This window comes from Hirundo rustica, chromosome 9 (assembly GCF_015227805.2).
Source record: "Hirundo rustica isolate bHirRus1 chromosome 9, bHirRus1.pri.v3, whole genome shotgun sequence".
NCBI lineage: Eukaryota > Metazoa > Chordata > Aves > Passeriformes > Hirundinidae > Hirundo > Hirundo rustica.
This window is the reverse complement of record NC_053458.1, coordinates 19,675,147-19,693,892: the sequence shown is the minus strand read 5'-3', so window position 1 is coordinate 19,693,892 and position 18,746 is coordinate 19,675,147. Positions and strand designations below refer to the sequence as shown.

The following is an 18,746-nucleotide window of genomic DNA, read 5'->3' as shown; positions in this document are numbered from 1 at the left end:
AAACAGTCAATTATATGCTTCCTGCATGCAATTGAAGAAAAATATCCTTTATGATACTTACAAAACTGATCTTAAAACTTCAATAGCTTGAACAATACTAAAACTGTAGTTAAAATCAATAGTTTGGTTATTCATTCTGAAATATGAAAGTAACAAACTTTGTATAACAAAAAGCAATTATCATATGTAGAGTGTCATCAATTGAAAAACGGTTGTAATATTGTCACTTCAAGCTCTTTTCTCTGTACAATAATGATATGTTAGTCTGCAACTGGATGACCTTGGGCTCTGAACTTAGCAGATGTCATAAAATGAGCAAGATTGAATTTGGTTGGTAATTAAACAGGCTATTTTCAGAGAAGATGTGACAGAGCAGGAATAAATCTTTAGAAATCAGTGAATGTTTTTCTTCTCAGCCTATTATATAAACTTCGCCACAGTGATGTCAAAGAGTACTGAGACACGTGGAAATCGTTCGGTTTAAACCCAAAAGCAATAAGGAGATTGTGAAAGAAATCATAAAATAAGTATCCAGAATAATGATTTTGCTAGATCTTAAATAGTGTCATGGATTTGATACATTACCAAGTGCCTGCCTTAAAACTGCACATGGATACTTGCATTAGAAAAATAAAACAATTAAACAAGAAAATTTAAAAAAAGCATTCTGAACAGTTGTACAGTCTTTCAGTTTGCTTACTTACATTTTTAATGTATTTTTTTTTCTTTTCCTACACAATATTTTTGGATGGCTTGTCCTTACTATTGCTTTTTTTCACCTGAAAATGCATTTGGATGCGGGGTGAGAAAATTTCCACAGTTATGCTCATACAGTCGTCAGTGAAAGTTAAATGTGTTTCGAAAATGAAATGTTTTTTCAGTCTAGGGTAATTCAGTCTCTCTCTAGTTAAACCCATACTGTGTAAAGCTAAGACAACGTGAGCTCTTTACTAGCACAACTCATGTTTTTGTATATATCTGAAATAAGCACTCTTTAGTTTTCACTAAATAGTTATAATGAGAATAAAATAATTCTGGTATGAGAGGAAGAAGGTTTTTCAAACTACAGGACTGAGATCTTTAAAGCCATAAAAGGAATGTAAGGAACTTACACATTAAAAGGATGACTTATGCTATGTATAGTGCCATCTCCTGAAAACTGGCCTTAAAATTCGTAGTGCTAAAGCCAGTTTGGATGCCCATGTGCTTTTAAAACTATTTGGAATCTGAAAACCAGAATCCGTCTCCTAGGGGAAAAAAATGCAGCTTTGTGTAGAAAATAATCTTACTTTGTTCTTGAGGTGAGGTTTTTTACTAGCTTTTTGCTGACATTCATGGAATTCTAAGTATTACCCTCTTTAAATTCAGGGTCCCCGTGGTGTCCAAGGTGCCCCCGGTCCAAGTGGAAAAGCTGGCAAAAGGGTAGGTAGCATACAGCTCAGTTCTGCTTGGGTAAATACCTTTTATTTAAATGCATTTAAAAATTAATTGATTCCATTGCATTTTCAAATGTTTGCCCATTTGGGTTTTTGCAGGGACGTCCTGGAGCTGATGGTGCCAGAGGAATGCCAGGAGAACCTGGTGCAAAGGTAAATAATAACGAGACCCGAGGCTTTAGTTCAGTCTTGGAACAGGCTAGACAGATTTTATGCAGGTACCACAGTTTCATGCAGGCCAACCCAAAATTCTTCTCCAAAGTGAAAATACTGAGGTTTCAGAGAGCTGGGTCAGATGCAAGAGCTGAGAATGAATCATCCATTTAAAATATGGTAATTAATGGTAATTCATAGTAGTCTGACTTTGAAGAAACTTGATTGTTGGGGCATGAGTTCTCTCTCTCTGAGTTAGCTTCTAGTTACAGAGTATCAGTAATAATAAAGTTAGTTTTGCAACTGCAAAGTGGAGCTGGAATCAAGCTTTTCATTTCAATGAGAAAATTCTTTTTATAAAGACTGTTAACTACAGCACAGTGAAAAGCTATGGTGTCTTTCATTGCTACAATTAGTAGAAGCAGATTTTGTGAGTCTGATCTATATGCTCAGCCCCACGTGTTTCATTCAGTAACAAAAGTACATACAACCCAAGGGTAGAAATTAAATTTGAGGGGAAGACACTATTTATTCAGACAATTTAATAGTCATTTACTAAAGCTGTGATTTCTTTCCTAGGGTGACAGAGGATTTGATGGTCTTCCTGGCCTCCCTGGTGACAAAGGTAACCGGGTAAGAAGAAAAATACGTACATTTATACAACACCAAACTAATAGAGTCCCAGAAATAATTCATTATTCATTAAGAACGGCACTAAGGACTGAGGGGAAAGTTAAAACAGAATGTCAGCTTTTCACTCTACAAGTAGTAGCTGTACTATCAGGCAATGTATTCCTCATGAAACTTTTGAGAAATATCAATCAGTTGACAAAAATAGATACATTTATAGTTTAAATACATTTGCAGAATTTAGATCACATCTTCAACCTCAATTAGAGCAGGTTTTGCTCTAATTTTTCTTAGTTCAGGAATTTGTCTGTTGGGCTTTAAATCTTTTCTCTAAAGGAAAGAGTAATAGGGAGAGGAAATTAGCATGAACTTTCTGTATCAGGAGCATGCCAAATTTAACTTGCTTAAAAGCTTGCTCAAAAAATGGATATGAATATTTCAATTATTAACTGAATTGTTTAGTGGGGCTTATTTCAACAACTGCAGCTTAAAGAAAGGTCACAATCAAGTCAGATAAATTAGGAAAAATTTTAGTAATATTTTAAATAATTGAAGTACTTGTTCCTTTTTTCTTACAAATCTATGGAATGAGACTTCGTCTTTCCCAAAAAAGTGCAGAAATAATCATGGCAAGGGATTTCTGCTTCAGATTATACCCCTAATGTAGGTGCTAGCACCCTGCTGAGTGTCTTTCCTTTACCGTTGTCCTGGTAAGTGCAGTGCACCATGAAAGAAACAGTGAATGGGAATGTCAGCAAAACCATTTCCAAATGTGCTAAAGCACAGTGACCAAGGAATTTTTACCTTACCCTCACCCTTCAGTGGGTAAGCACAGTTGTACTTGCTAGAAAAGCTTGGCTGTGTTGGATACCTAGTGTAGCTCTTTTTAATAGCATCAAAGGGTACTCTTTTGACTTCTGTATGCAGTGGGTAAAGAACTTGTGCTGTCATCAAGAATTTTTTTTGCTCCTCTTTCATCATCCCTGTTTAGGTAGAGTGTAAAGCAGTCAGTGCATCCCATAATGGCAGCCCAGCGTGCTCAGCTGGCCAACAGCAGAGGGGGCTCAGCATTAAGCACTTGCCGCCTGCACTCAGAGGCCTGAGCAGAAATTTGGCCTGAATCAGGCAGTGTGTGTCGACTTTGCAGCCTGGAATATTAGACTTGACTGTGGTACCTTCCAAGTCATAAAGATTTTTTTTTTTTCTAAATATTCTATTTTTTCTGTATTTCCATCCCAAAATTAAAAATTTAATACACACTTCCCCTCCCTACCTCAAAAAATAGAAAAATAAGTTTGGCTTTAAAATTTTAAAATAGTAATGAAAATATTTATTTATTTCCATATTCTTTCATCCCCCTATTTAAAAACCATTCGATTCTTGTGTTTCTGTGGAAATCTTCTGTAAAAGTATGCACTATTGTCCTTGTGAAAGCAGCTCAGTTCAAAGCCAGATAAGATGGTTATAGCTCTTGCAGTCTTAGACAGTGACAATATATAATGCAAATGCCCGGTTCTCTTTGGCTTGCAATAATAAACACAGCAAAAAAGTTAAATACTTCTGTTGAAGTTATATTTCAGCTGTAAAAGAATCAACATTGAAAACCCATAACTTTAAAGTAGAAGTCTCTCTCTCTTAATGTCTCTCTTAGGTTTGTCTCTGTCAACCACAAGTTTTCAGACAGGAGTTACTGAAAGAGATTCTTGGACTTCCAATGTAGAGTAGATGACATCATATGATGTCACATTTCTTTTAACCTTGTTATCTGTGACTTTGAACTTTTCTTACTTAGATTTACTAAATGCACAACTTTTCTTCAGTATAAAAGCAAGACACTTTATGCTTTGAAAATAGATCCAAGGAAAAAGAAATTCAGGCTTTAAGAGAACATTTGAAAGGAAGAAATAGAGCTGAAAAATTGAGAATGCTGATAATGATAGGAAGTTTTGTTCTTACTGAATACAATACCAGGAAAATGAATGCATGCCCCTGATGTGTATCTAGGTACCACGTGACTGCAAGAAGAGAAAGGTAGTTCTTAAGGGGACGAACGTTCTCAGTATTTGAAAGCCTAAGTCAGTCTTCACCTGGATATTAATTGGAAGCCAGAGGAAAGACCATGCCTCTTGTGTCATCTTTCAGAAGTGTTGTCTAACATGTAGAAAAACACATTCTCTACCTGCAGTTAATGTAAAGTAGAACCTAGCAAAATACATTAATTGCTGTATGAATTCATTCTGAAGGTATTAGAGAGCAGTTCATAAGATTCCAGTTTCTCTTCCATGCTGGGGGAGGACAGAAAGGCAGTAGAATAAAATCCTAACATCCCTGGTATGGGGGGATGTGCTCTGGGTATGTGAGGGTTACCTAAAATTCCCTAAGAAAGCTTGGAAGTGTAAAGAACAGAGCCACTGAACAGTGACTCCATATATATCTCTACCAGAATCCCCAGCAGTGGTCAGGCTCCTTGGAGACACTGATAAAATTAAGGCAAACAGCATGAATACTTGGGTGTTGTCCAGTGCCAGAAGGAAGTCACAGTCTCAAAGCCAGCAGCCCAGAAGGAGGTCAGTCAGTGGTGTTTGAGCTCTGTAGCACACTAGTTCTCTTCAGGAGCTGGGAAAGAAAAATAAATCCTAAAAGTATGGTCCAGAATCTACTGAGGTTCTGCATATATAGACTTGAAAAGTCCCAGCCTCTGAGGGGAAGTGTGGAAGTCTGGCTGCCTTCCAAAGCCTCAGACAAACCAGTCCCAAGGCTCTCAGTAGCTGGTGCCAGGGTGTGTGGTTCTGAAAGGTGGTTAGTAAATCTCAGTGTATTCCTGGGCCCTGCAACTGGTGTCTTAACTTCTGCCCCACATACACGTCTTGTTTTACTGCAATAGTACATTGTGTAGGAGAGAGGGAAGGTGGTGATGAGACAAAGGAAAATGGAAAATCACAGAATATTCTGAATTGGAAGGGACCCACAAGCATCACCAAGTCCTACTCTTGTTACGGAGTGAAATTTTACAAACACAAATTATTCATTGTTTCAAAAATGCTCATCTGTTCTTATACTAAGGTACTGAAAGATTTTCCTGAGTATTATAACTTACAGATTTGTATCACTGTGTCAAGACATGTTTTGACACATCAAACTTCAGTTAGTATATTTGTTTTCAATTCCCTTCCCATCCATTATTGTTTCCAGCAGCAGAAAGTTTCCAGCAGTTATTTTAATGACTTTCCTTATCCTTCAGGGAGACCGTGGCCCACAGGGACCCCCTGGCTTACCTGGTGAAGATGGATCAAGAGTAAGTTGCTGTTCACACAGGAAAAATCTACAGTGAATCCTCATATAATGGGAATAAGGTCTCAATAAATGTTTGGTTTTTTCTAAAGCTTGTTTTCCTTTTGCACAAAACCAGGGAGAAGATGGGGAAGTTGGACCAAGAGGTCTCCCAGGTGAAGCTGTAAGCAATTCTTTCTTATTCTTCTGTTTCTGTTGCAAACAAAAGTCACATTCAGATATTTTTCCATTCTATTGAACTGTTCTGAATTGCAGGTATAAAAATTATTTCATGTGTTTGTATATAGAGAATACTGTTTCTAGCTGAAGAGCAAACAAATGGACAGTTTTGTTGGAGTTGAAACACCACTTACAGGATTAGAATTAAGGATAAATCCAGCTAAGTGTATACAACTTCCAGAATCACGAATGCTGTTTCTCATCCAATTGTGTAAAACAGTCACTGCCGTCTTTGATACCTCAGAATACAGCCAAGCCCCTGTTCCTTTGAAAGGGTTACCTAAATATCTACTTATTAGAAAGTAAGGCCTGGGTTCTCCTCTTTTTTCACACTACCGCGCTTCATTGTGTATTTTACTCTTGCTTCACATACATAATTTCCACTCCTGTCAGTTGGAATTCTGCAGGTGCTATCACTGCAGAACAGAGTTCTGCATTGCAGGCAAGAAGTCAAGCCTCAGAAAGGGGAATCGTACCCTAAATTTCTGATCTGCTACTGCCTACTCAGAAAGCACAAAGACATCGCTGCAGTCAGTGTCAGTGATTTGTGAGTGTATCATACATGAGGAGACTGGAGACTCAGTTCTGCCTGCTTTAGCAGCAGAACATGAATGATGACACGATAATGAAAACTAGTACTCATTCACATAATATTGAACCAAAAGATCATGTTATAGGCCAAAATCTTGTTCATTTTATTTTTGAGAATACCCATTGGTCTTTTGTGAAAGATTTTGGGGATAAGAGCAAAAAAATCTAATTTTTATTTCCAGAACATCTTGTATTTATTGTAATAAAATTACTAGCAACTTTAATTACTTATTGGATCCCTGCTACAGATATAACCACTATTTTGTATTAGAACAGTAGTATAGAGTATGACACACCAGCAGGTTTTCAAAAGAAAGGAATGCACATATGTATGTTACTGTTCAGGTCAGACCTTCAGACCAAGACACAGCTGAAATTTTAGTGGAAGATGCTGTGCCAACGTTCTGCACCAGGAAATACAAATATTAATCTCCCACCTTTCTCGGAAGTGACCATAAAGAGTCTAAATCAAAACTTGCCCTTCCACTGACAACCTGTTCAGAAATACAGTGCCCTTGAGTAAAATCTGTTATCAGTGATTTTTTCCATTTCTTCCTTTCTTTCTTTCTAAACAACCATGCTGCCTTCCCTTCATCCTTCCTACTCCTTATTCCATTCCTTGGCCTGTCCTGCTCACAGGCATCTCTGGCCAGAAAAAGTCATGCAGGTGTCAATACAGGTTTGTTCTCTTGCAGGGTCCACGGGGATTACTGGGCCCCAGAGGAACACCTGGGCCCCCTGGACAACCTGTACGTATGAGCTGTCGAGTATTTGCAGTTCCCAGAAGGAAAAAAGGAAATCTGCTGAAAAGTGCTCTTGTTTTGCTGTTTGTTGTAGGGCATTGCAGGTATTGATGGACCTTCAGGCCCAAAGGGAAACATGGTGAGTAAGTAAACTGGGAATTAGAAAGATTCTAAGAACGCTTTCCACATTCTCTCATCCCTGCAACTATGCCATCCCTTCCATTTAATTAAACTTCTGTGTCAACTATTTGCATTTGTTATGATTTTAGATGGAAAAGACCAGGCTTCTGTTCTTAGTTTCCAGCCAAAAGGCCTGACCGTGCTTTCTCTCAGACTCCTTTAGCGCCATGGACTCCAGTGCTTAGGTCCTATGTGTGGGCTGTTATTCTCTGTTAAAGAAAAGGTCAAGATATTCATTAGCATGAAAAAAATTCATACTGGAGAGAAAGTTGCTGGTAGACTTTAAAGAGGGAGGAACAAAGATGAGTTTGTACTCCTTTTAGTCCTGACAATGAAGATCTGTAGTGCAGAAATGCAAACCTAATGCCCTGCTTTTTTTTTGCATGGTAGGGTCCTCAAGGGGAGCCAGGACCTCCTGGTCAGCAAGGAATTCCAGGCCCACAAGTAAGTGTAAAAGAACTCTCGAGAAATAATATGTAATGTGCAGCAAATGTTGAAGAGATGGAAATTACTAAAAGGTTAGCTTTTCATGTGCAAAACCGATAAAGCTTCAAGGATTTTGTAAATAATGCTGCAAATGTGCAGAGGGCAGTGGGAGCAGAGTTTTCAAGTAAGTTTTCAGAGGGATTTTTCATTCAGGAGAAAAATGACTCATTCAGTGTTCCTGGAATGCAGCAGGAATGGCCACACCTGGAGGAGGGTTCTGAATAGGATCTTGTTACAGACCTACTGCCAGAATAGTGGCTTGTGCAAAAGGCTCACACAAAACTCCTGATCTAACTCGTAAGTGAAAAAAAAAAAAAAAAAAAAAAAAAAAAGTCACTTATATTTGCCCGTGTGTTTAAACAGATTAATGAGGGACCTTTAGTAGGGTGAATGTTTGTACATTGTTCTCCCTGGTTTCTCACACTGGTTTCTTTCTAACAGGGGCTTCCTGGTCCTCAAGGTCCTATTGGGCCTCCTGGTGAAAAAGTAAGTTACAGCATTATTTTGTTATTTCACAGTTAGTTCTGTGCCACTTGCTTTCTGAGCTTGAGGGCTTTCCTATCTTTTATGGAATAGTAAGCTAAATTTAAATATTAGATCTTCCTGAAATCATCAAGTAAATGAATAACCAATAAATAGCCAATGGCTTTCCTTTCACTTTTTCACAAGCATAACTTCCTCCCTTTATTTTAGATTAATTTTTTGTTATTACCTTCAGAATCCCATCTGCAATATTATGCAATTTGTACTTGTACGTTACTTGATTTCACAGCAAGCTGCAGAAATTATTTTTCTTAATCTCTTTTTTATGACAAAGTATTACTTATTCAAGTCTGATTCTGTTCTTTTTTCAAGGATTATATTATGACATAGCTCTTCGGTGTAATTAGCATACTGTAATGTCCTTTGGTGGCTTTTTACTTATCTGCACATTTTCTTGTGGCTTGAAACCTGTCTTCTATTAATTTAAAAAGTCACCATTGAATTTTATGCTAATTTTATTTTTGCTGAATTCCTGCTCAATTCACTGTTTGATTTTTTTCCCTCTTCATTGTGTACATTATTCTTTTGGAGTAATTACTACTTTTTACCTGTCAGTGTGCTTAAGTATTTTTCTAGCAAAATGGACAAGTTCCATGATATCAGCATTTCCTAGGCTTTCACAAAGGACTTTCAGCTCTGAGCCCTGGGGTTCTGTACCCTGCACTCTTTGTCACTTGAACTTGTTGATAACTTTCATTGGTGAATCCTTTTATTCCTGGAATTCTAAATAGTACTTAATTTTGTACACTGGAGAGCTCTTCCCCACCTTGTGTTACGTGTGTGCATTTTCATAGGGTAAGTCCTGAAGCCTGTTCTCAGAGAGCATCTCATTGAAAGTTACGGATCATTTTTGTAGGCTAAAGATTGTAAGAACTGGCCTTGCACCTATGGTATGAAAGCATCATTCTGGCTTTAGTTTCATTTTTGGTGTATCCCTGATATCATGTCAAGGATTTAGGTGTGACTGTATTTTATGTCCTTAGCTCTTAGGGTGACGTGTGTTGGGCATGTTTGCTATTGTTTTTAAGATGTGTGTCTGTTCCTGCATTTAGGGACCGCAAGGCAAGCCTGGCCTTCCCGGCCTGCCCGGTTCTGATGGGCCTCCTGTAAGTAACGAAATATTTAATCCTTTGAATGTTTAACTACTTTTACTGAGGGGTAAATACTTCTGGATACCTGTGTTACAAAAACAAAAATGGAGGGGAAAAGCAGTGGTAGTCCTAGCTGGCAACAGCATTATAAAATCCATCTAAAATCTCAATATCATTTGAGCTGTTAAAACTAAGAGAATCGGCTGCTAAAAACATCTGTGGGCTTTTAAAATGTGGTTCCAGATGATGAAATGCATCTGCAGCATCTTCAGGGATGCGTAAATAACCTTACTAACACACAAAGGGCCAGACACCATTCCACTGTATCCTACCTTGTCAGTCTGGCAGAGCAAATCACCTGTAAAAAGGCTCACCACTTTTCTCTGAGGAAACATGGAACAGACTATGTCTTTCTCAGCTTCCTGGCCTCAGGTCCATATTATATGTTTGAGGTGCTTCTTGCATTGTCTAGACTGGGACACACCTAAGCCAAACATGATTGCCAAGGAATTCAGCTTCACTCTGAGGCTGCAATTGCTCATGTGAACAGAGAGTGTAGCCACTTGAGCAGCACGGCTTAGGCATTCAGCTTAAATTGAATCATTGGCCATAATGTCATGCCCATACACTTGCTTTCTTGCAGCAAAAACATGGGGTTTTTTATACCACTAAGAGCCATTAGACAATGTTATTTCTGAGACCTTGTCTATCCTCCCCATGCAATTATCCCTTACAGTTTTTCTTTCAGGTGAAATCTGCATTTCTTAAACCTGACTTTTAGCAAGGTTTAACAAGGTCACTGCAAATATATTGCAAATACAGAACTGTTCCCAGGGGTCTCACAATCTCTCCTTTTACCTGCCAAAGTACCAATTTAATGGAGAAAGTTAAGTGAGCAATGATAGTCCAGCTGAGTGCCTGCATCTTGAATCATTGTCTAAACATTTGAATGTTTCCCCTTATCCTTTCCTGTAAACTGGAAACAATGTTCATTTCCAAACACAGGCATTATTTGTCATCTGCATCTTGTTAAACCTTCAAAGCAGGGGGAAGATGCTGTAAGAGATAATCAGGTGTCAGCACAGGTCTGTACCTGATACACACCCCTGCTGTGGTGCGTTGATCCCAGTCAGCAGCCAAGCACCCCCCTACTCACTGCCTCACTCCTCCCACAGCAGGGCAGGGGACAGAATCACAAGGGCAAAAGCAAGAAAACTCCTGGGCTGAGATAACAACAGCTTAGAAAGTGGAAAAAAAGCTATGCACACAAGCAAAGTAAAATAAGGGCTTCATTCACTGCTGCCAATCTGCAGGCAGATGGCCAGCCCCTTGCTGGGAAATTGGTTGTGAATGTCCTGCCTCCTCCTTTCCCTGAGCTTTTATTACTGAGTATGACATCAGATGGTATGGAATATTCCCCTGGTCAGTCTGGAACGGTGTCCCAGCTCTGTCCCCTCACAGCTCCGTGCCCTCCTGCAGCCTAGTCACAATTATCTGTTAATCTTTAGTTTCATTAAATTGCCTTTCAGTGTTGCAATTTAAATGCAAATTTTGTGAGAAGGGAAGACAGTGGATTGGCTAATGTTTTGCGTGCTGTTGTATTAACATCAGTGATATAGCGCCAAGTCTAAGATATAAATTAATTTTGTTTGAAAAGCAAGTCGCAGTTTAGAACAAAGACATAGAACATTGAAACTAAATCAGCCTTCTGTTGAATCTTTCAATAAATTCTGTAATTTTAAAAATATTTTTAGGAATGTCTTCATGCTACAAAATAAATCACCCTTGTTTCAAAATCAAAGGTGAGAATCTCTTGCATTAAAAGCCTCTTACTGCTGAAAAATCAGCTAAACAGAAGGGCTGGTCAGCATATCCCTGAAACTATTGACATGAATGTAACTTTTGTCCAGTTTTTCCCTTGTTACGTAAATTAAATTGTTATTGAAATAAAACCTTTCCTCAAAATTTTGTGTGTCTTTCTAATACAGAAGAAGAGTGATTAATGAGCTGAAATTCAAATGTTTGAATAATTGTGTTTTAATAATGAAATGTCACTCCTTAAAAATTATTGCTTTTCAAATCAGATACATTTCTCTTAAAACAGGGTCATCCTGGCAAAGAGGGACAGTCTGGAGATAAAGGTGCACTGGTAAGTTTTAAAACTTTTCCATTTATTTACATAGATTTCAAAACTTCTAGTAGTTTTTCATCTTTCTGACACATTTGTTGCTTACAAGAACTATTTAAGAAGACAATAGAAAAACCATGACGCGTTAACGCTTACACACGGCATTTAAGTTTTGAAAGTCCAGGCATGTGGCCTTCTGCCAGTTCTTGTGTCTTTTGAATTTACTGATCAGTTTCAGCCAAATTTGATAGAAAGTTCAGTTTCTCAGAGGAAAAAGACCCTATCAATGTCCCCATTAGTAAAAGATTTTGTTACCTGTCCGTCTGGGACATGGGAGGATCAGCAGGGCAGCTCAGCCTCCAACAGAGGTATCATGTGTCCAGGCTTCCTGGCTTCCACCCTTCACAGAACTCAGTTTCTTTAGGCCCTCCCGTCTATGCCAGATTGCACAGATCCAATTGAGCGTCTTTCAAATATTCAGCAATATGTAACTAAAAGAATCCAGGCACCAATCAGTATTGATAGCACCATGAGCCTTTTAGCTTCCAGACTTGGGATACTTTTTTTGTTCTTTTTTAATAAGACCATGATTTTTATTTTTCCCATTATTTTCGTCCCTATTTTTGACTTGTGTCATCATCATATTTAGCCTGTAAATTTTTTCCAATAAAACACCGCTGGTTTCTGACTGGCATATTTTTGTTTGTTTCTGATTTTTTTGTTCCTTTTTACAGTTACCATTGTTTCAGATAATTTATATTATGGATAGATGCTTCCCAAATATACAAATTAAATCCAAGTTCGCAATTCTATTAATAATTTACAGTGACTTGGTGCTTTCTAATGGCTTAACTTTTCTTAGTGGCAGGCAGCCCAGTGTTATTTTGCTGTCTCATACATGATAGCGAAAGAATAAGGGTTAGATTCTGAAGAGAACTGCTTGCTAACAAAAAACTGTACAAACAAAGGCTCTTTGCTTCAATATATTTTAGGGGCCTCCAGGTCCTCAGGGTCCAATTGGATATCCAGGTCCTCGTGGTGTAAAGGTAAGATTTAGTTATTGAGTTCCTCCTCTCGCACCTTTTGAGTTTATGCTTGTGGTTAATTCTTTATACTCTTCCTTTAGGGTGCTGATGGTGTACGTGGACTCAAGGGATCCAAAGGTGAAAAGGTAAATCTGACTGCAGTTGTTTCTTTTCCCTTTTTACACTGCTGCCTCCTTCACTGCACTGTTCACAGCAGTGAATTTATTTTTGCCTTTCCCTGAAGACATACTGAGCCCAGTGCCTAAATCAGTGACCTTCATGGTTATTTATATTTACTTTGTATGCTGGTACAAAGGGAATATAAAACCTTCACTTATTAGAATGGCTTTCAATCCACTTTGCACCAGTTTAGGTAACTTCTCCCTGAAGTGGCCTTGAGCAGAGAGTTAGACATCCCCTCCCTTATTAGTAGATACTGTAGTGGATATGGAGAGGCTTGTGCATCGGAGAGATTTGTGGTGACAATACTGTTTTTAATCTGTTTTGCTGGAGCCATAAGATGGATCTGTATTTTTTATGTACATTGGGCAATGTACATTTGGGCCTTCTAGGCTCAAGGTATTTTGTCCAGATCTTTGGCTTTGCCAAAGTGACGGACACCCCCAGTCAGATCCATGTGAAGAATGCTCTTATTTCCCCTGATACTATTAATTCTGTGTGCAGAGCTCTTCCTAGAGCAAACACCAACCCCTGGGATCTGGGCTGACTCCTGATGGTCTGTGGTGGCTGAAACTGCAGCCTGTGTTGGTTTAAAGTCACCCTCTTTCTGCACTCAAATAGAAACACAACAGACACCATCAGTCATACCTGCTGGCCACACAGGCAAATCTAAACTTGAGGCTCTGCTAGCTAATATATATGTATATGTGTGTGTGTGTGTATATATATATATATGGGTATAGAGATATTTTTATATATTTCTAAAGCAGAAGACTCAGCCTTGCCAAACAGCTCTGATTCAGAACTTGGTTCAGGTGCCAAGAGCTGCTGTACATTTTTCAAGCCTTCCTAAACCACAGTTTAAGACTGCATGCTCATTTTAGAGTTGCTCAATAAATCTGAGCTGAAAAAGAGTGTTTTTAACATCCATGGAGACTGCACTATTCAAAACCCCAGGTTTTTCTTGTGCCTTATTGGATGGTTGATGTCATGCTTGGACAAAATACAAGACTTGTATATAAATACATTTCATATATGTATATCTATGTATATGAATGAATGCTTATTAGCACAACATCTGCAGTACTTCTGTGTTCCTAAAATTGATCTCACAGTTGCAGTAAGAGGGTGAATTCTACTGAATACCTCCAAAAGTCACACGAAGATATTTCATAATTTGTTCTCTTAGTACTTTAGGGGTGTGTTCACAGGCCTTTTATGACTGAAATTATTCAGCTCGCATTACATAGGGGAAAGCACTGCAAGGGAACAAAATAAATTACTTTATCGTTTAGGGAAGCCCCCATAGATCTGGAATGGTCCAGGGATATCAGAGGAGACCTATCTGTGTACTGACCAGTAAATGTGACTAGAACTCTTCAGCTTTTTTATTTTTTTGTTATCAGCAGAGGAGGAAATAGAGCATTTATCTCTCTCCTCCTACACAGAATAAAATCATCCCCTTGTAGATCTCAATAGCTGGAGCCTCACAGTGAAAACGGAAGAGTTTCAGTTCATTTGGCAGCCATTTGGTCAGTAGTTGGCACATGGTCAGTCCTTGCTGAGGGTTCTCATGTAATTATTTCTGCCCATATTACTGGCCATAACTGAGCAGCTTTGAAAACGAAGCTTTTTTGATGTATCCTTCACACTGCCTTTTTCATTTCTTTCTAGATTTTAAGAAAAGACACCTTAAAATTTTAATTTATGCAATATAAGATGATGACATAAAGCTTTGATTCATCATACAGAAAGCATAAGGAAAGTGCTTTTAGGCCTGTTTCTGGTAAATTTTTCAATGAATTAGTGTCACCTCTTTGGGGGTTTTTTTGGTTTTTTTTTTTTTACATTAACACATTTTATTGAAAAACTATATTTGCTTGTTTGATTTCTTGTTTGGTTGGTTTGGGTATTTTTGATTGGTTGGGGTTTTGTTGTTGTTGTTGTTGTTTTGGTTTGTTGGGTTTTTTGGGGTTTTTTAACTTTTCATGCCTCCTTGCCTATTTTGAGTTGTTTACCTCTAGAAGATCTACTTCTGTCCCCCTTTCTAGGGGTATTGTTGCATACTCAATGACTATTTCCAAATTCAAAATGGCTTTAGCCCTGCAGTCCATCTCACTTGGTGGTCAGGGAGAAAATAAAGCTTCTGTGGGCCCAGAAATGCAAGAAGCAAACTTCTTTTGGAACATGAGGATTAAATACAAAGCTTTCTTGCTTTTTTTTTTCTTCAGTAATGTGGAACTCCCTCCTGGTTTTATTGACAGTCCAAACATTACTCAGATTTGAAGTCAGAAGTATTCCTTTAGCATACAAAAAACTAATAGCATCATAGTAAAACATTTTACTATGTTATTATTCATCACAAAGACCTTTGCTGCCATGTTACAACTAAGCACCAGATGAAATGTGTAGAGCTCTGTGTGTAGAGCTCTTCTTTGTTGCCTGAATTTTGGAACAGTAGTTCTATGATGAGTCACACAGAATTAGACTTTTTTTATTATTACTAGGTTGGAAGAGACCTTCAAGATCATTGAGTCCTACCCACACTAGGCAGTAAATAAACATTTTTTATTAGAAATAGCAATAATGGGCACCTGTTTTGCCACTCTATTTGGGTTCAGTCTTAATGCTTATTTTGTTTCTACTTTCTTTCAGTCCCTTCAGCTGATGAGAGTAGGTAGGGCTGGATATCAAACTGCTGTACAGTGATCACTACTTTTAAGTTAAAAGCATCATTCTGTTTGGATTTTGTGTCAATTTATTAAGATGTTACAAGCAGTCAGCTTTTGATTCCTTTCATGATTCTATTAAGGTGCTAGATTAAAAGAAAAACTGCTTCAGAGGGAAGTTCTGCTATCAAAAGAATAACACTGATTTATTTGTCACCAATTTTTTTATTTAATTGAATTGATGACTATTAAAAAGGATGATAATCCAAACCAGGACTTAAGAAAGGACTTTGCAAGACAATTCATATTAAAACAGAATAATGACATTGTTTCTGCCTTTAAATGGATTTTTGAACAACTGGTATTAAGAACTTTCAAACTAAAAATTCGTTTTGTGTAGTGCACCGATATACTTTCTACAAAGCAGTAGTCGCCAGATTCAATTTTCTGGTGTTAGAAGTTCCCACTTTATCTACACAGGTAATTTTAATCTGTTGTTAATTTATTTTCTTACTTTTTTGCAGGGAAAAAAAAAAAAAAAAGGTTCCTCTATATTCCTCTAAGTCTTTACATGCATTTCTGCCTTTTTTAGGGTGAAGATGGTTTTCCAGGATTTAAAGGTGACATGGGTCTTAAAGGTGACCGGGTAAGCATTTATTCATAGCTCAAATATTCTTAAAAGTTTAAATGTTACTGTTTTGAAAGGATCACTGAAGTGAACAGAAGTACTTAAAGCAGAAATAAAATAAAAGGCTAGTATTTTAAAATATTTCTATTCCCTGTGCATGAACAAATCTGATCCAGAGATATGGTTCTTGTGAATCAAAAATGGCACAATCATGAAGAGGAAGAGAGTGTCAGTCTTGAATAACCTTTTCACTGAGCCTCTTCCTAGGGAATCTCCTTTTCCAGCTTCCAAGATCTCCAGTATTTTCCTGAGGACAAATTATCTATCTAGGCTAAATCTATCTAGGATTTCCATTCCAGCCCAGCATTTTGCACATCTCTACCAAAATGCTGTTTACGTAGCCCAATGAGCAGTTACTTCCTTTCATAGGAAGTGTTGTGGAGGTTGTAAAAAAGCTTTTCATGGGAGACTCCTGCCTGTATCTGTAGTCTGTATACATAAATAACTGTGAAGATGGTAGCCACCTAAGTACTTAGATAAGACAATTTTCTTTCTATGCACCACTAGGATGCCTTCTCAAAAAGGAAAAATAATAATACAGTTTCCAAATGCATCTGTCTTCAATCAAGACAACTAGGCTCCAACACTCTGAAAGTGATCTTCACTGTGTGATTTTTATATATATATATGCATTTATGTAACAAACGTAAGTAGTGGTATTTTCCTCATAGGAAACTGGCCAGGGCTTACAGCAACCTGATCTATTTGGAAATGTCCCTGTGCACTGCAGGAACCCTGGATGACCTTTAAAGATTCCTTCCAACCCAAACTATTGTGTGATTCTATTCTCTGTTTAGATTTACTGGAAATTGATTTTCAAGTAATTGTAGGTAATCTTTCCAATATATGCATGAAGGCCATTGTTGTATTTTAGGGAGAAATTGGTCAGCCAGGTCCACGAGGAGAAGATGGCCCAGAAGGTCCAAAAGGTCGAGCAGGTCCCTCTGGGGACCCAGGTGCTGCTGGTCCGGCTGGGGAAAAGGTCAGTAGCCAGAAATCAACATAAACATGTTCTCATAACATAGATGGAACCCATAATCTCCATCACTGAAAAACAAGCCTTCAGATCTGCAAAATCTTTTTGTGATGCTGCTGCAGCAGACCACCAGAGTTCCCATTTGATCAAGGGCTGGGAATTCTTATCTTGTGAGTATACAAAGAGTCATTGTAGTACTCCACCAGTGCATAAGGCAATTCCATTCTTATCCCAGATTGCATACTGTGCGTGCCAGCTGTGGAGAACAATGCAAATAAAATAGCTGAGCACAAAGGAGGATAAATGTGCTGCTGAAGAGTGAATTGGGTCATATTACAACAAAAATGAGTCATATATACAACAAATGGTGACTTGGAAAATTTTTTAAATGGAAAACATTTCCTGGATAAAAATGCAAAAAAGGGAAAGGGGTTGTTAAGAGGGAGGGCTGATAAAAGGATGGTGAAAACAGAGATATCAAGCGCGAGGTACAAATTTCTGTAGAATCCTGCCTTCAACAAAAACCATTTGAGTTTGGTATAAAGGATGGAAAGGAGGCTGAGAAATATGTGTGTGGGTACTGTCAGAAAGGAAAGGTGATTTCAGCAGTGGCAATATAAATAACTGGAGTTGTATGGTAATATAAAAAAGCATAAAAATGATGCTTCAAAAATGTATATGCTATAATCATGTAAATGTATATCACTTAAGTGAGAAGATGCTGATGAAAATATTTACCTTTAAATTTTTTTGGTGAACTATAGCTTTAATTCTAGTTTTGTCTTGGAAAAAATAGGAAGGAGGGTGCATAAACCGAATAAAAACAAAAAAAAAACCCACCCTTTTTTAATAGTTTGTAATTTTAAAATTCAAATTTCAATTATTTTTAGTTCTTACTCAAATTATTCACTATGAATATAGGTTTTCAACCATTTCTTCTTCACCATGACATATTTGGGTCTCTCCCAGTATACAAGTCAAGAATCTGAAGCCCTAAATATCAGAAGATATTTGGAAAAAATGTTGGTGTTGATAACACTGTTAGCTGGCCTTAGAATTTTAGACTCACAGTTTTCATTTTTCTACAAATATTTACAGCTTTTCTTGCCCACGGGAAGCCACACATCTTCTGTGGGTATTCTATGGGTACTTGGCCAGGATGGAATGGGTCAGAGGGGAATTCTTTGGTGCTGGTCCTGTGCTATTTATTTTAGTGCAAAAACTGGAATAGTCGTTGTGAATTTTTAGATCTTCCCGCAATATTTGGAAAGTCTGTAAGAGCAGATATAAATGTCTTATTCCCTTGTCATACCTATGATGTATTTAATGCAAATGTACTATTCTTGTAAGGAAAGTGATGAAATTACTGCAGCAGTTCTTATTCTCTGTGTTCATCTGATTCCATGGTAAGAAAACTCTATTTCCCAAGTAGGTCTAAAGCTGGATTTGCTTGGTTAATGAAATATCAAGTAGGGTGCAAAAAAGCCCTAGGAACATATCAGAAATGAGCTCATAATAAAAAAAAAAATCTGTATTCATACTCACAACCTAGGCAACTGGGCATACTGACTCAAAAAATCCGGGACAAAACTTTTACTGAATCTGGCAAGAGTTTGATGTGCTGTCATGCTGCAGAACATTTAAATCATTGCAACGCATGCAGCTTGTTTCAGGGTGGCAAATGACAGGCTGCATTATAAGTAGTTTCTTAAATGTA

At 37.8% G+C, this 18,746-nt stretch overlaps 1 protein-coding gene across 4 annotated transcripts in view; it reads left to right on the top strand.

Moving 5' to 3' along the window:
• COL11A1 (collagen type XI alpha 1 chain) overlaps positions 1-18,746 on the top strand; it is a 129,818-nt gene that overhangs the window by 56,969 nt on the left and 54,103 nt on the right. For all 4 annotated transcript variants that reach the window (XM_040072551.2, XM_040072553.2, XM_040072552.2 and 1 more), the window contains 15 exons: positions 1,369-1,422; positions 1,536-1,589; positions 2,169-2,222; positions 5,461-5,514; positions 5,629-5,673; positions 7,016-7,069; positions 7,158-7,202; positions 7,634-7,687; positions 8,171-8,215; positions 9,325-9,378; positions 11,468-11,512; positions 12,484-12,537; positions 12,618-12,662; positions 15,958-16,011; positions 16,928-17,035. In XM_040072551.2, coding sequence (XP_039928485.1) covers positions 1,369-1,422; positions 1,536-1,589; positions 2,169-2,222; positions 5,461-5,514; positions 5,629-5,673; positions 7,016-7,069; positions 7,158-7,202; positions 7,634-7,687; positions 8,171-8,215; positions 9,325-9,378; positions 11,468-11,512; positions 12,484-12,537; positions 12,618-12,662; positions 15,958-16,011; positions 16,928-17,035 — 819 coding nt within the window. The remainder of the gene's footprint in view (positions 1-1,368; positions 1,423-1,535; positions 1,590-2,168; positions 2,223-5,460; positions 5,515-5,628; positions 5,674-7,015; positions 7,070-7,157; positions 7,203-7,633; positions 7,688-8,170; positions 8,216-9,324; positions 9,379-11,467; positions 11,513-12,483; positions 12,538-12,617; positions 12,663-15,957; positions 16,012-16,927; positions 17,036-18,746) is intronic.